This window comes from Dermacentor albipictus, chromosome 1 (genome assembly GCF_038994185.2).
Source record: "Dermacentor albipictus isolate Rhodes 1998 colony chromosome 1, USDA_Dalb.pri_finalv2, whole genome shotgun sequence".
NCBI classification, from domain to species: domain Eukaryota; kingdom Metazoa; phylum Arthropoda; class Arachnida; order Ixodida; family Ixodidae; genus Dermacentor; species Dermacentor albipictus.
Window position 1 is genome coordinate 482,203,308 of NC_091821.1, and position 18,008 is coordinate 482,221,315.

The following is an 18,008-nucleotide window of genomic DNA, read 5'->3' on the forward strand; positions in this document are numbered from 1 at the left end:
AATACCTTGTTAAGGTCCGAAGACTTTCTTTATGTCCCACATGTCTACTTGGCTCGATTGCCACGGCGTCATGCGTTCTCCCTGATTAGGCCAAGGCGAGTCGGCGAATTCTCGCTTACTCTACATAACGCACACAAAATGGTTGCAGATTGTATTGGTGAGGAAAAATGCTTTGTTAGTCACTATATGTTGGATAGCGTCAAGGTAAATATTAAGTTCAGAAAGGGAACCATGCTGGAAAGCTCGTCTAATGTGAAATATTTTCGCCGCTATGCTTCGCGCATACACGTACCACCGATTGTTGTAAAAGCCGCATTTGGAAGACTATCCTCCGTCGAAAATGATAGAATATGTAAGTTGGTAACATTTCTTGAATATAACAACAGTGACAACCAACGCATAAGGAACATCGCACATACAACAGGAGAGAGCAATTTCACCGGTTTCGCCAGTTCACTTGACAGATTAAGAAACGACACTTGCCCTCATTTACCATCAATGCTAAAGAATGGCATTGACGTAACCACTTGAGTTCACGTATTTAGAGTAAATATACGGTGGGTTACATTTCTAGTTTCTTTACAGCCATAAATCGATTTGATTTTTCATTTACCCTTTTGGTGTGAGCTTGCAAGGCTAACACAGAGATAAGGGCATTTCGTCAGAAGAGATTACATTGTTTACATCGGCAATATTTTTACATTCGCCTTGGTGAAACGAACTTTTTATTGTTTGCTCTAGCTTGCACAACGAGGATGAACAAAAAGCTTCAATTTGGTGTTTCGTCGCTGTGTTGTTTCGAGCACAGCGCGACGTCAAGCATGGCTTGGAAGGTTTTCGGAGAAGAGTCACGTGAGCGGCGTTAGCCAGTCGGAATCGGGAACAGCGTGGTTGTACATCGCGTGTTCCCGGCAGTATGCGCGCTAAGCGACGCGGTGTCATTTAAACACTTGGCTTGCTGCACTCATGCGAATTCAATTCCGGGGTATTGCGTACCCAAACCATGATGTGATTATGAGGCACGGCGGGGGGCCTCCGGAATATTTTTAACAGCCTGGGGTTACTCAGTGTACATGCACGTTACATCATCCTTTTCGCACTCCGCCATCATGGGGAGGCGGCCGAGATCGAACCAGCTACCTAGAGCGCAGCAGCGCAACCCCATAACCATTAAGCCATGGTTGGATGTTAGGCGACTTCTGTCGCCAATGACTCTCCATTCCTTTTTCACACACAGAGTGAAAGCTTAGATGTTCCCGCACTGCGGACCTAAGGCAGTGTGGGAAAATGGGAATCGATGCAAGCGAAGCTTTCTGTGCTGTTCGGGTTGATCGGTGATAATTAGCGGTGATGTTGACGGCACATACTTAATGTCTTCAACCTTTAGTCCAAGAGGAGAGTGTTGAGTTGATATTAAACGCTACCTTGCGTGCACCACTGCTGCTTGTCTGCGTAGTACACAAGACACACAGGCGGAAGTGTTTGCTTGAGGTGTTTTTGTGCGCCATGCTTCACAACCTCTGAGAATGTTGAGCATTGCCTCACAAGGCACATCGCATCGGGGCAGAATTATTGGATTTATTTTTAATTGTGGGGTTGTACATGACAAAATCCCTATCGAATTATGAGGCACGCCGTAGTGGTACACTCTAGATTAATTTTGACGCCGGGGTGTTCTCTAAAATGGGTCCCTAAATCTAAGTCCACGGAAGTTTTTTATTTCGCCCTAGTTGAAATGCGGCTGCGTCGGTCGGGATCAAACCCCCAACCTTGAGCAATGCCATGGCCGCAAACCTACCGCGGCGGGCACAGAACTGTTGATTTCAAGTGTGTCCGCTTCCGTAGTGTCGCCTAGACACTACGGTGCACTTTAATGCGGCTCTGCTTCTCAACGTTCTGCATAATTTGTCCGCCCGACAAATTTGCATTGTGTTTATTTTACAGAAGTAGCAGGAACGTACCGTAGCGTACCTGCAACTACTGCGGTTTTCCCACCACCACTGTCTATAGTAGTAGCGTTTTCATTCCTTCGCACGTCACCTTTTCCCAGTCTCCTCCCCCCACCCCCCTTGTATGGCATTTGCGAGCGAGGAGTGGCAAGGCTCTCACTCATTCGTTTCGCGACTGCGTCGGTTCTACCATTCTGCGCCTCCTCTCCCCCTCCTCTATACCATTCTATCTGGCTTTCCCCTGGACTTGCACGTTAGTAGAAAGGCAAGCGCTGCAACTTCTGGAATTCTCTTGCATGGTCACGGATAATTACAGCTGCCAAGAGACTAACGAGATGATGCCCAGGGACATTCGACGCGGTACAAAGGTCCAAACCAGTTTCTAGTATCGCCTTCCCTCTCTGTCGCGCTCCAGTCATGTATGCACACGCTCTGAACCACCCACCGACGCCTTCACCCAAAAAGATCACGTTCTCATGACGCCTGCGGCAAAAAGGACGTCCCACGTCCGCCGCCAAGGTCTGTGTGTGGTGGCGCTGGCTAACACTCCTAGGGTTCTACTAGAACACATAAATACCCAAGAAAGTAAATGGAAAAACAGCGCCGCGGTAGCTCAATTGGTAGAGCATCGCACGCGAAATGCGAAGGCAGTGGGTTCGGTTCCCACCTGCGGCACGTTGTTTTTTCATCCTCTTTAATTTCCATTATTTCTTCGTTTCTTTATTTCATTTATTAAACACAAGTAATTTCCCCTCTGTTGTCCTTGGTGTCAATGTTTGTTGGCTTCTTATGACACCGACGTAGTGTGCGAGACAGCAGCAGCAGTAGGAATGTCGAAGGAACAGGCAAAGAAACCTTCGCTCTAAAGGGTGGCAGTTTGGGCGAGTTGGTATGTTATGATCTTTCTACTAACGAGCAAGTCCAGAGTGAAGCTAAATAGAATGGCAGTGAGCAGGGGGGAGAGGAGGCAAAGAATGGGTAGAACCGACGCAGTCGCGAAACGAGTAACACCTTGCCACACATCGCTCGTAGTTCCCATACAAGGGGGTGGGGTGGAGATGAGATCGGAAAAAGTTTACATGAGAAGGCAAGGAAACTACTGCTACAGACACTACTGCGGTTGGGCGCAAACGGTATAAATTTAAGGTATGGTACATTACGTTTCTGAAAAATAAACACCATGCGCATTTGTCAAGCGGACAACTTAAGCAGGGCGTGCAGAAGCAGACCCACAAAAGCGCACCGTAGGGTCTAGGTGACATAGACTTTTAGCCTGTCCGCTATTACGGCAAACGGGGCCGGTTTGGGTAGATTGCCGGATTTGCGGGGGCGTAAACGTGAGTGGCCAGAGCGGTGCAACTACCTGGTGGCGTAGAGTTCAACCAGATAAACACAGAGCTAAACTGCAGTAACCCACTATATCCTGCTTCGCTACTGGTGCAATTTTTTGGCCGTGGCGTAATTGTGAACACGATTACGCCACTGTCGGAAAGTTACACCAGCAGCTAAGCAGAATATAGTAATTAGCTTTGTGTTTGTATGGTTGAGCTTCGTGCCGCCAGCTGGCGCCACCAATCTGGCCGCTCACGTTTACGCCTCCGATAAAACCAGCAAACCGCCCGCGCTTGCCGGAATACCGGACGCACTAAACTTCTCTGTTAGAGAATTTCAGAGAATCAACATTTCTGTGCCCGTCGGCGTAGCTTTACGGCTATGGCATTGCTCCAGAATTTGATCCCGACCGCGCAGTCGCATTTAGACAGAGGTGAAAATAACAACAACAAAAAAAAAACGCTCGTGCACTTAAATTTAGGGCTATGTTAAAGAACACCACGGTGTCAAAATTAATCCGGAGCCTGGCACTACGGCGTGCCTCATAATCCGATTCTGGTTTTGGCTCGTACAACCCCATGATTCAATTGAAGTTTAATACTTCTGCCACGATGCGAAGTGAGGTGATAAATTTGCTCAACCCTCTCAGAGGTTATGAAGTACGGCGCACAACAACGCCTGAAGCAATTACATCCAACTATGTGTTCTGTGTGCTACGCCGACAAACAGCAGTGGGCTCGAAGCGACACATAGAAAATACGGGCGCTATATAGTTACGTATTTGCCATCTACGTGTAATTTCGATACTCTTGCCCACAAATGACATTTCTCCCTCTAAGACCGACCCTCCTAATAGTAAGCGTGGACGCAGGAGACATTCCGAGAAGTACTCCGAACGATCTCACATCGTCGTAGCTCCGTATGTTGCGTTCTCCCCCACCGAGAGGGAATGTATTGTTCCCATTCGCTAGCCTTTAGCACAGCAGCGTCCATCGACGGAGGGCAGAGGAGTAGTAGAGTAGAGGTATTCGATGGTATACGAAAGCCCGGGATGTTCAATGGAAGCAGCGATTTGTTCCACTGGTACCCGGTCGAAAGGTTTTGGTTGAAAAACAGCCTTTGTCACGCAAGTGCAGCATCATTTTTGCTTATTCCCCATAAACACTCATACCTTTAGCGTGAATATAACGCGAAGATGTAAAAAATTGTATATGCCATTGGCGCAGCCTGTCGCTTTCATTAGGCGCCAATTAGCTGGCACAACCGAACGAATTGAGATACAGTCAAATGAAGCCATAGCAAGCCTCGGGGAAGTTATTTGATATGATTTAATTGAAATGTATAACTATAAGGTAAAGTGAAACGATTGCTGATGAGCAGTAAAGTAAATAATTTAAAGTTCAAAATATGAGTATGTTTTAAAATTCCTTGGCTTTTCGGTTGTATAGGTCTTTTTTCTATATTTGTCGAACGTAAGGAAGAAAATTATAAGGGGCTATAGGCGTTTCCATGAATCCGACCAAGGTGGAACGGATTGGCTTGTTTCGCCGAAATTTGATCGTCGGGTTCAAAAAACGTGGGAGGTTCCGGCCGATGGAGCATCGGGATGGTGTGAGTCAACCCGACTGCTAGGGCTTGGTTTACTCACTCGGATTTGAACATGTTTCGCACTGAACTGACACCACGTAGAAGACACAACAACAATGGAGCGTTCGGTAAAAACGCTTCTTGTTCGTCTTTTTCTTCGTGGGCCACAAATATATGGTCATTGTGGACCACGAAACTGTTCGATCGGCGGCCCGGGAATCAAACTACCATGTGCTTTCCAGCAGCACGCCGGCCGCAGCCGCTGAGTCATCGCGGAGGAGGGGGGGGAGGTACGCAGAGAAGAAGGAAATGAGGCCACTTACTCTTCTGCATCTGGCTCTCGTGTTTCCTGCACTTTGCTCTGCGATTTTGAAACCACACCTGAAATGCAAGAAAGACACAGCGAATCAAAGAACAGACTTCAACGTGCCGACACAGCAACGAACTTAGGAAAATCTATATAGATTTTTTGCTTTCTGCGGCACACGCGGCCAATGCATTACATGTGCAAGTAAGTTGTAGAAAAAACAAAGAACGTTTACGTATTAATGCATTCGAAAGAAAGAAAAGGGTTGGCATGAGAATGCGCCCCGTCTGTACCGTTCGCATTCGACGGTGGATAGATATGACAATGTTCGAAACAGGACACACAGAAGAAAGGCGTGGCAACTAAGCGGTTTGCGCCGACTGTGCAGGTAGATAGCGGGACGGTCATGGTATTGCGATATTGTGTTGATAACAATCAGCGGCACTGGCGCGTAGAACATTAATAATATTTGGGGTTTTACGTGCCAAAACCACTTTCTGATTATGAGGCACGCAGTAGTGGAGGACTCCGGAAATTTTGACCACCTGGGGTTCTTTAACGTGCACATAAATGTAAGCACACGGGTGTTTTCGCATTTCGCCCCCATCGAAATGCGGCCGCCGCGGCCGCGATTCGATCCCGTGACCTCGTGCTCAGCAGCCCAACACCATAGCCACTGAGCGACCACGGCGGGTCACGCGGGGAACATTGTCCGGTGTTCTGCGCTTGAAACGAGTAAGCTTCGTGCGCAGGGTGAGCGCGTATTGGCATGCATGACTTCTCGAAATTTAGTTATGTGCCCTTCTGGCGCGTTTCTGCGCTATCTTTGTGCACTCACTGCTACCGAGCAAACTCAGGCAAGCGAGAAAATCGGGGCATCCTGCATAGCACCCACGGATCGCGATATTAAATAGCGATTCATAGCGCTCGACTATACGCCACTCGTTCTTATGAACACCCGCTCACAGAAACCTGACGCCATTGATAGCGCGTGGGTCGTCACTTTGACCACTGACGAAGGACGAAAGTAAAGGGCATCGTTAATAGCAAAGAAACACATCGAAATAAATACAGCGGCAGTACGAAGAACGATCATATCGTTCCGCACCTGCTCCAATATGTTACCTGTAACTAGGCAGAAACTATTTGCGCGGGCATATTTACCATTATCACAAACACTGGTTTTTGTTCGTCGTGAACTCACCTATGATTTGCGCCCAATTGCGCCCCACGACGACAATCATTATATATGCAATACAGTTAAATAGAACAAACTCTTGTTTACTCTCATAGGCGTGTATACATCGGCTTCCAGCAATTTCGATACCAAATGTTTAGCGGATATCATGAGTGTTTGTCCCGCCCCATGGGTCGTCATAGATTTCAATGCACACCATCCAGCATGGGGAAGTACGAAAACAAGTGCAAGAGGACGAAAATTAACAAGCATCGCCTACAACTATGGCATTACTCTCTTGAACGATGATAGCCCCACCTTTCTTCGAGGCGTGACACACGGCAGCTGCCTCTACCTTTTCCAGATATACCTTTTCCAGGTTTCCAGATATTGAGCCACATGGGAGTGATCACGTTCCCACCTATCTGAACATCAAAGGCTTGTCGTCTAGATCTGGCCCACGGAATACCATTCGGACGATTCAATAGGCCAACTTCAAGTATGATGTGGAAGATGCCTGCCGCGAGGGCCTACCCTCTGGGTTAGAAGAAACAATTAAAAATACGATGCAAAACGCCACTCGCATGCTGACGATCTCTTACACGCGAAACGACTTCGACATAGAATTAGAGCGACTTCGAGCACTTCATCACCGCGCGGAACTTCGATATCGCCGTACAAAATCAATCCATGGCCTTAGGGCAGCCAGGAGGATGCAAAAGAAGATTCAGCGTCGAATGGATATATAAGCGTCGGAACGTTGGCCAACGTTTTGCCAGACACTCGCCCCCCGCAAGCCACTGTCTCACATTTGGAAAACGGTGCAAGGTCTGCGTTACCTTCCGGAACAGCGTTTTCCATTCAAGGCGCTCGCGATTTTCCAAGGGCGGCAAGACATCGATGTCGCTGAAGAATTTGTGCGCGGATGGCGGACCAAGCAACACGTCCAGATCCTCCAGCCCGACATGACGTCCCCCATTCCCGTGATTGCCGCATGGACCTTCCTTTTACAATGGAGGAGCTCGAGGCGGCACTAGCTCTCTGCAGGCGCTCATTATCTCCGGGTCCAGATGGTACATCATACCGAGTCTTGTGCTATCTCGGAGAATCCGGTGCTGTGGTCGTCCCAGCTACAGGTATTACCATCAGCTTTAGGACTGACCACCCAATGGCATCGACATCTGCGGAACTAGCTGCTCTTCGCGCTGCACTTTGTTTCGTCAATCGAGAACCACCTCGACAATGGTCAATCTTCAGTGACTCAAAAGCTAATCTGTGAAAAAAAAAATCAAAGGCACAATCTGTGCTATCAGCTCCGCGTCGCGGGTCATTCGAACAGCTCGTGCTCGATATTAGATGTCTACTTCACACATCACATGAGAAAGGATATCACGTGACGTTTCAGTGGCTGCCAAGTCACTGCGGCGTCATAGGAAATGAAGACGCCGATAAAGCCGTTCGGAGAGCTCTTGAAGACACACAGGAAGAGCCCATACCAATTTCACGGTTCGACGCAGCCAGCAGACTTGAGTGCTTGCACGGGAGATCACGCTCCCTCTATGGTGCACACCAAGCAGCCAGACCAACCGGAGCAATCGTCAACACGACGTGCCCTCCTTGATGCATCTCTGTATGCCAACTGGACTCCGCCGAAGTGAGGCCACCCTGCTTTATCGCTTATGGCTAGGGTTGGCCTTCACGAAATCTTACTCGTTTCGCATTGGAATGGCCGACAACGCTCTCTGCAATGCCTCTCTTTGCCAGGAGACGCTTGAACACATTCTGTGTGACTGTCTTGAGTATAATGTTCGGAGACAGTCCCTGGCATCCGTTCTAGCGCACCTTGACCATAGACCACTGTCAGTTGCAACTATTTTCACATATCCCCGACAGAAGACATCGCATCGCTGTGACAGTGATGAACACATTCTGACAGTGATGAACACATTCTGTGTGACTGTCCTGAGTATAATGTTCGGAGACAGTCCCTGGCATCCGTTCTAGCGCACCTTGACAATAGACCATTGTCAGTTGCAACTATTTTCACATATCCCCGACAGAAGACATCGCATCGCTGTGACAGTGATGTCACTTACCACGCAAAAGTAACAGACTGTAACTAACGATGTGTATGCCGTGTTATGTGCTCTCTATCTCTTCTCCCTATATTTCATCTCCCATCCCGCTCCCATGTGTAGGGTAGCAAACCGGTTCAGCTAAACTGGTTAACCTCGCTGCCTTTCCTTCTCCACATTTTCCTTCCTTCCTTCCTGGCCAAGACAGAAGCCTAGCTGTCCACGTACACACATGACACGCCATCGCATTCATCAAGTTGCCGTTCTATTCTTGTTCGACCATCACATAGCAATATGAAACATATTTCTAGCTTGTGTGTAAAAAAAAAACACCAATGAAAGAGCTTTAGCTTGCCCGTAAGGTGGTGTTGTGATCATCCGTTCACCCCGCGACAAGTTTCGGTCACGGCGAGCGCGGTTATGGGGAACGGGTCGACGGCCTCGTCGAAATGGTTGTCAAAACGGATGATTTATGACCAGCACGGTAGTACCTCGGTCAGTAGAGGTTTGGGCAATTAGCAAGGATACGGTCCATGACCTGTCAGCCGCCCAAATTGGCACGTCCACGTCGGAGACGGAGTTGGTGTACGATCCCCCTTCCCCTGTTTGTGCACAGTGATGTGCGTGTGTTTCCGACAAAGCTGCCTTCGAAGGGAGAGGGCAACAGACCTCAGCATTGGTGGGACCTGATGTCATCGGTCTCCTGACACCGGATCGGGGGGGGGGGTGACTTAACAATGACCACGCAGGGCATAAAAAGAGTAACGGAAGGGGGGAGTGATTGGCTGCTACAACTTCTTCATGAACTCTTTCCTTACTAATTTGAATTTTCTGGTAAATATGTAAATATAAACTTGTTTGTAAAACGCACTGCATATCGGGCCAAGCTCCACGTTCCCTTATACTCCTCCACGAGCAACGTAAATTCTACATCTTCGGACCCCCAGTCGCAACAGTGGTAACCCGGTATGTCATAAACGTACTACCGGCCTACCGGAGCCGCGCCCGGCAGTAGCAATTCTGGCAGCGACGTCTTGTGTCGTTTTCTCCAGCTGGAACGCGATTGAAACTTTTCGTGTTGCCTGTGTGTTCTCGTCGAATGAAATTGCTAAAATAACTGCATGTTACCGATTACGTAGCTGCCAAAAGTTTACACCAGCAGTCAACTCAGATGTGGCAGGTCACTGTAATAATAGCTTTTTGTGACAAGATGGGGAAACTAGTATTGTTGCTGCAGCGCAGTTGCTGTGCCTATAGTGTCCCGGGATGAATATGCAGCCGACAAAGTGTTACTGCCCTCCGTCTTTTTGGTAATGTGGTTCGCTAAAGGCAATATGTTTCCGCACAGCTGTCTTTGTATGCTCTGCGGAATTCCGCAGTCAGCTGAAGTAACCTCTACGGATGACATGTCAGATGTAGTAGACCCAGAGACGAAATAAACCCAGACCAGCTGCAAACCCTTTTTAAAAAGTTGAATGTGAGAAAGGGAGAGATGAATACGGACTGTAAAGGGGCCAACTGCAACGATGTTTCACTTTGGCTAGATTGGTTGCAAGTGAGTAGTATATTGTACGCAGCGGTGGCGTAGAGGCAAAGCATCCGCCTCGCGTGCAACAGGACCGTGGTTCGAATCGCGGTGCCACACTATTTTTCACCGGATTAAAAAAAAAAAAGAATCCGCGTGTTGATAAAATTGCATAAAGAGGCCTGTAGTAGAGCCTGATCCCGGTGACCAGAACGGGTAACGCACTCCCTCACCAGAGCAGGATTGGACACCTTGGTGCCGTACTTGGCCACAACCTCCTATATCAAACCCCGGCCCCTCAGTCCCCAGCAGCTGCGAAGCAACTGACCGCTGGTCAGACCTGCGACGCAGCAGAGGGTGCTAAGAATCTCTTCCCTGGTTCCGAACGAAAAAGTGTTTGATTCTGTCGAAACCTCAGCAGTCATGGAGGCATTACGCAATCAGGGTGTAGACGAGCAGTATGTAAAATACTGAAAGATATCTATAGCGGCTCCACAGCCACGGTAGTCCTCCATAAAGAAAGCAACAAAATCTCAATAAAGAAAGGCGTCAGACAGGGAGATACGATCTCTCCAATTCTATTCACAGCGTGTTTACAGGAGGTATTCAGAGACCTGGATTGGGAAAAAATTGGGCATAAGAGTTAATGGAGAATACTTTAGTAACTTGCGATTCACTGATGATATTGTCTTGCTTAGTAGCTCAGGGGACCAATTGCAATGCATGCTCGCTGACCTGGAGAGGCAAAGCAGAAGGGTGGGTCTAAAAATTAATCTGCAGAAAACTAAAGTAATGTATAACAGTCTCGGAAGAGAACAGCAGTTTACGATAGATAGCGAGGCACTGGAAGTGGTAAGGGAATACATTTACTTAGGACAGGTAGTGACCGCGGATCCGGATCATGAGAATGAAATAATCCGAAGAATTAGAATGGGATGGGGTGCGTTTGGCAGGCATTCTCAGATCATGAACAGAAGGTTGCCATTACCTCTCAAGAGAAAATTGTATAACAGCTGTGCATGTCTTACCAGTACTCACGTACGGGTCAGAAACCTAGAGGCTTACGAAAAGAGTTCTACTTAAATTGAGGACGATGCAACGAGCTATGGAAGAAAGAATGATAGGTGTAACGTTAAGGGACACGAAAAGAGCAGATTGGGTGAGGGAAGAAACGCGAGTGAATGACATCTTAGTTGAAATCAAGAAAAAGAAATGGGCATGGGCAGGACATGTAATGAGGAGGGAAGATAACCGATGGTCATTGGGCATTATATATATATATACATATATAGCTGACACGTTCTTTAAAAATTGCTAAGATATATAACAATTACGCCTGCGTCTAACGAAGCGTCACGCTAGTCAAATTAATGTAGGCGGTCGTTTACTAACTTAAATATCTTTAATATAGACAAATTAAAACTGCTAAGGCTACCAGAAAGACACCCAGTTATTGGTAGCTAAAAGCAAAGTTCTCAAAAAAATTGACTCGTCATTCCAGCCCAACGAAAGTGAATGTCCAGCGAAGCTATTGCCAAAGCACCACTACAACTGCTGACGGGAGCATGCAATGCTTCATTGAAGTTTGGGGTGCTTGTTTTGAGCTTGTTCCTTATTGAAACGTGTGCTGTTCTCTGTGTTTTATGGGTGATCAATGAATGCATGCATGGCGCTTGCCTTTGCTGAGCGTTTGTGGCCTCTATCATACGGAACTCCGATCTCCACTCGGACTTCCTCTACGTGAAGCTACGCTTCTATGTCGCCTTTGGTTAGGAGTTGCCTTCACAAAGGCAACTCCTACCCGGCACCGAAAAGATGTCGACCACCTGCTGTGCCACTGTCCACGATATGCCCCAGAAAGACAAGAACTTGCTAATGCTCTCCAAAAAGTGGACAATCGGCCGAATTCTGTGCAGGTGTTCCTAGAACATCGCCCCCATCGCTCGTCGGCCCATAAAGCGGTGAAGGCGCTTTTGTGCTTCTTGAGGACAATGGGCTCGCGTGAACGTCTGTGACTATTAATGCAATTTTAGACCACACGTGTCAGCGAACTCACCACTAATTTCCCTCTTTCCTTCCCTCTTCTTTCTCCTTGTCATCTTTGTTTTTCCCTTTCCCATTCTCCCGGTGTAGGGCAGCCAACCGGACGTTATTCTGGTTAACCTCCCTGCCTTCTGCTTTTCTCTTTCCTCCTCCTCTGTCTTACGGGGTATGAGCCATATTGCATATTTTTCTTGTTTACGTGGATATGAGCCATTGCAGTTTTAGCGTGCTTACAGGAATATGAACTACTTCTGATGAGGTTGATAATTGTTTTGAGCTTGTTCGTTATTGAATTGTACCCTGTTCTGTACGTTGTATGCGTGATTCAAATGAATCTAGGCACCGTTCGCTTCACTTTGCTGATTTCTTGTAGCCTCTGCATTACTAGGGGGACGAGCCATTGCTTATTATGATCATTTTTCTTGGTGGACGGACACAAAAAAATACCGACCACCGAGAGGTTAACGTTGTGAATGATTAAATATACCTTATCAAAATTTTCTGACGCCAGGATTAGAACACAGGACCTTTACCACAATATCGAAACGATTACGCCACGGAGGCATGGACAAGCGGAACCACTGCAAATAGCAACGATTATGCGTGCTTGAGAGTCTTATTACCTTCAACATTAAAAAAGTATAAACTTCTTTGAAATTTAGTCCAACTTCGGCCCAGATAAAGAGTAATAAAGGAAGGCACAAGGACGCCTGAAGCCCCAAGCATGTGACGGGGCAAATCCATGTACTGCCACTCATTTCCACCGTGGCTGAACGATATCGCAGCGCATGAGTACCCTCTAGTAATTGTAGGAAACTATGAGGCAACACACCCGGAACGGCTGTTCTTCGCACCTGCCGACAGGTGGCGACACAAGTTTATGGAAGCACCACTTTCGCATTCGCTAGCTTCCTACAGGAGAAGGTAACTTTTAATGGTTTCTTTTTTTAAATACCAGACCAGGAATTGCATTCAGCGATCCAGATGATGAAAGGCAATATTTATGAAAGCTTTCAGTAAGTACAAAGCAGCGGTGAGCGCAAAATATTTTTTTCTACGATTTTACGAGAAAAACGCACATCCTTGTGTACCTAAAGCTTGGCGAGCTGAAGGCTGCTCATGTTCAAGAATATACGCGCGAAAACTCACAAGGACAAGAAGGTGCTGTTTTTGCCCGGATTACTCTTTGCATTTGTTTTCTACCAGGCTAACCATTCCGATATACGCGCAGTACCTATAGGGACTTATATGTCAGGTGCACAACGTGTCGTAAACCGTTGTGCTGTGTTTTGCTAAAATAGCACCAGTTCATTTCTTTTTCTTCTGATGAGATTGGTGGCTTTCAGATGAAGAAGGGAAAAAATTTACTTGCCCGTTTGAAGGAAACCTGGTGATCATGCAAGTGGCCTGCTTTGTTTAATAACGGGTGTCATGACATAGGTTTCACGGTAAGTCGGGACTCAACAATGGCAGCTTCAAAACCCTTGGGCCCGGAAAAAGAGCCGCGAAGCTATAAATAGGCGGACCAATTCATGAGGCCATAAACGCTCGTGCGAATGCGGCGGGGAAACATCACGCCCCGACCAAAGAAAGAGGAGAATAAAAGAAAATAGAGAGAGAGAGAGCAAACGCAATGCGCGAGGGGAATGAGCCGCATCAGCGGGAAAACGGAATAAACTGAGAAGGCAGTGCCTGAATGATTACCCGTTCCCTTGTATGCCGACAGGCCGCCGACCACCGAGAAAGCGCTCACTTTATTACGCGCGTAGCTGCTGGGGCGCTTAAATCCCAATTTGGTAATGAATAGATATCGGTCGTTGTGAACGAAAATGCAGGCCCGATGCCAGTGAACGAACACGGAGGGGAGTTATGCAAATGCAGTCGGGGTCATAAAAGGGAGTCGCGGCCCAGTGCGAGGGATTACGGGAACGGGGGCGCAGAAGAAAGGGCCGGAAGGGAAGGCTGCCCGCTAAAAGCGGGAGGAGGACGACGGCGTCAGAAAGCCGGACAACGATGGCCAAATTGAATTCCGCCATTAAGCGTATTATTCGCGGCAGCAGAGCGCGCCAGGAGCGTCGGACGACGTCGCTCTCGCAGGATACCCTGGGAACGCGAGCAGACGACGCGCCGTGGCAGCTGCCCAGCTTTCAGATGCCGCTCGCAGGGGGCGTGAGTGCGCTTCTTAGGCCAAGTTGTGCCGCCGGCAGTGTACTACTGCTAGCTGATTGGCTGCCGGGCACCGTTTCACCCCTCCCTTCTCCGTCCGATTTCCACTCGCGTTAACGCCTTTCCCTGGTCGTTCCGTTTCTTTCCACTTTAACTGCCTTTTTGCCTCACATAGGCGTCTGCTCCGGCAATGTTATTGGAGGGGCAATGCGATATAAAAGCGACGCTTATGTTTTTGTAGTCGTGCGGCTCCTTTTTTTATTTGGCTGAGATATGTGTATATTGGACGAATGAATGCGTTGGCGTTTTGTCGCAACCAGCTCATTTTACGAGAAAACTTCTGCAATTAATTCTTATATAGCGCCAGGAAGCGTTCACCGAACTCCACTGAGTGTTAGGCTAATGTACTGGATAAGACGAAAGTATATCATCTAGGCCTATCTTAAAAGTTGCGGTTCCCCGAAACTCTGGGAAGGCAGGTGGTGTTCTTCAAGGCCAGAAAGTTTGGAAGCCCGTGTTTTAGGGTGCCAGAATGGGCGCCAACAGAAGAGGAATGCAGCCGAGAAAGGTGTAGGATAAGATAAGTAGGATGGTGCAAAATAGGATAGGTAGGATAACGGGGAATGATGCCATTAGAGAATATGCAGGCATAGGATGGAGCCAGATAACACTCGGCAAAGGGAATTGGAAACTGCTGGGAGAAGTCTTCGCTCTGAAGCGGACACAAATTATTCGGCTGATGATAATGATGGTGACTTCTCGTGGCGCCAGGGGTCCAGTCAGGCGTGCATAGTTTCCTCGCCTTTTGCTCCGGTGCCATGACAAACATGTATTGTCAAAACTCGCAAATAAACTTCAAACTACAGAAGTGAAAGGGTAAGCATAGGTATTTGTGTTTGAGACGGGAAACGTTTGAAGCCTTGGACTCTGAACATCCTTCAGTGCGCCCAGAAAGAGGCCATCTCCATTTCCCACACGCTATTTCAAATGAGAGCGAAATGCTTAAGAAAAAAAAAAACGGGAGAAAAGTATGAGTTATGGGAGGAACTTATGTAGTGCCATGCACTTTTGAACACATTTTTTCTTATTAACTGTGTCTGTCGTCTAGACGTAAAATCTTTTATGTCCGTTCTGCAGCATGCAGCTACGAAAGAGAAATATAGGCGGTTGCGCAAGCGGCCTAGTTTGTTTTGTCAAGGACCGCATGACGAGACTTCCACGGAGAACCAGGCTTAACCTATAAATACACGCCTTATGCGTTGCAATGTCGGTTCGTGCTTCTAAAATGGTCCTAATATAAATATTCCAGTGCTTCCACATGATGTAACTTAGGTTGCGTGCGTGTGAAACTAAATCTTGGAACTTATCCATGCCAGATGTGTGAGGTTGTGTAGTTGTCTGCGAAGCAATAAATATGGGACTGCACTTTCTTTTCCCGTCACTTGCTCTTTCCTCACTTTGCAATGATGGTTAAACGGCGTTTGCTAGAGGCGTCAGTATAGGACTAACGAGAAAGATGACAGAGAAAGACGAGCCGAGTGTACTTATATTGTATGCCGTATTATGGTGGGATTGAATGATGGCATTTCTCCTTCGGTATTCACACATAGAGAGGAACAGATGCAATATTCGAGTACTCCTGGCTAATTAAGACGGCCTATAGCTTTTATTAAAGTGCACGGAATGGCCAATGCAGGAGCATTTCCGCACTGAGGGTACATCGGGCGGCTACGGAGCCCACGACCTCGTGCCAAGTAGGAACGCAATTGCCAATACGCCCAGCGAACTCACCGCCAATTTCCGCCTTTCCTTCACTCATCTCTCTCCCTGTGATCTTTGTTTTCCCCTTTCCCATTTCCGCGGTGTAGGCTGGCCAACCAAACGTTATTATGGTTAACCACCCTGCCAACTGCTTTTCTCTTTTCTTCCTGCAATACGCCCTTGAGGCGGCTGCTAAGATAAAAAAAAAGAAAGACTACTCACGCCATTTTTCGGTACCATGAGGCGTTGAAGTAGAATAGTTCACACACACACACACACGCACACACACACAAAAAAAATGAAACGATTTTTTGTTTTGCTTTTAGCATTGCCGTCAGCATGACCGACCGAGTGAAACTATACTGATACCACTGTGGTTGTCTATAAAGTTTCTGAGCACATTAATGCATGGTGCTAAAAGCAGTACCTTATTTTTCCCCAGGCACACTTACATCCTTACGCAAAGTTTAGGAACTAAAGAAAAAAAGAAAACAGAAGAAAGACAGCTCCGAGATATTTTACCAAAGACAACCATCGCAACCAAGGCTCGATACGCTGCCAAAGCTGCACGCTCCATGACAGGTTCGCCTGGTCATGACGCGCAATGTTAATGGTAGAGTAACTAACAGCAGAATATGGGCGACACGCACATCTTACACGAATCTCTGGATGAGGCCGATGCATTAAATCTCCACGGAAGGGCCGCAGCAGGCGACCACGCTAATGCGCAGCTCGCTTTCTCTGGCAGCATAACGCTCCGAACAAAGACACACCATACCCCACTCTCTATTCCCTTCCTTTACGTTTCTTTTTTTTTAAATCGTTGGCGTCACGTGCCTGCTTAAACCGTGGGTCGGGGTCACAGAGTGTGCGCCTGCCTGCGGGGGGTTTCTCGGTAATCCGCATTATACGAGTGGTCCTTTTCAGAGCTCCCTCACACGTGTTCGTATATTCTTTTGGACGGCCAGTCGGCGAGATGTAATCTGCAACACGGCACGGTCCTCCCGGAAGCGTTTGAGCGCTGTATGCAGACGGCAGGTTGTTGCAGCGGTGCCTTTGACAGTACGCCTTCGGTTGCTTGTGTCGCGTGGGCAAACAAAAAAAAAAACAACGAAAAAAACAAGCAAAGGGCAGTGTAAAACACGTTGTTTCTGTAAGTATAGGATAAGTACAGGCTGTTTGATGATGAGATTGGAGTAGGAGCAGATTGTATTCACGGTGGGCGCGTTTAATCGGTGCACATTGCGAGGTTTAATGCATCTGATGTGGGAAGCTGATAGCACCGATACCCCGGGCCGGGAAATTCCTTAAATGCAATCGTCTTTTTTTTTTAATTTCTTTTTCTCCGAACGAAACAAAGTGTTAGGGCAGCATTAGCGCGTTTTTTCGGTGAAGATTGTTACATATTATGCTACATTATTATGTCACGTGTACTCATCTATCGCTTATATCCCTTCGTGTTTTTGGACACACCGCGAACATATTTCTCTAGCCTCACTGCCAACATTTAGGCATTTTTTTTCCTTCTTGCTTTTATGTGATCTACTGCACCCTTCCCGAGTACAGGATAACCAACCGGACATATGCTTTCGATGACCCCTCTGTCTTTTCTTTGCCTGCAGGAAATGTCAGGAAATGGATGCAAATTAAGCATGGCCGTGGACAAGAGAAAGATAGAAGCGTAATTTTGCCATTTTTAATATCCACCACTGTGATCAACCGAGTGCGGACACATTGCCGTTCTAAAAATCCGGTCGGATGCTGGCCCATGTAGAATAGGAAACTGAGCAAGTCGGCAAGAAGCCGATGGTAAGGACTGGCTGCAGCAGACAAGGAAGCAAAAAAGAAGCAGCGCTCGTTTGGTCATTTTTATTTTTTTTTCTGCTTCCGAGGCGCATTTTTCGGCAGCTTGTCGGGTTTTTGGCCGATGCAAGTAACCAGATAAGCATAATAAAGTTACACTTCCAATAAAGCGACAGTTTGGTGATTTAGTAACAACAAAAATTCACCTGAGTTCTTTTGTAGTTTACCCGGCATCTTCAACATAATGTGTTCCTCCCACTACGACACTGTTCAATCTTTTGCA

General features: G+C 47.4%; 1 protein-coding gene across 4 annotated transcripts in view; it reads right to left on the reverse strand.

The window, feature by feature from the left end:
* LOC135901449 (homeobox protein orthopedia-like) overlaps nucleotides 1-18,008 on the reverse strand; it is a 221,348-nt gene that overhangs the window by 49,535 nt on the left and 153,805 nt on the right. For all 4 annotated transcript variants that reach the window (XM_065431262.1, XM_065431261.1, XM_070532537.1 and 1 more), the window contains one exon: nucleotides 5,192-5,249. In XM_065431262.1, the coding sequence (XP_065287334.1) occupies nucleotides 5,192-5,249 (58 nt within the window). The remainder of the gene's footprint in view (nucleotides 1-5,191; nucleotides 5,250-18,008) is intronic.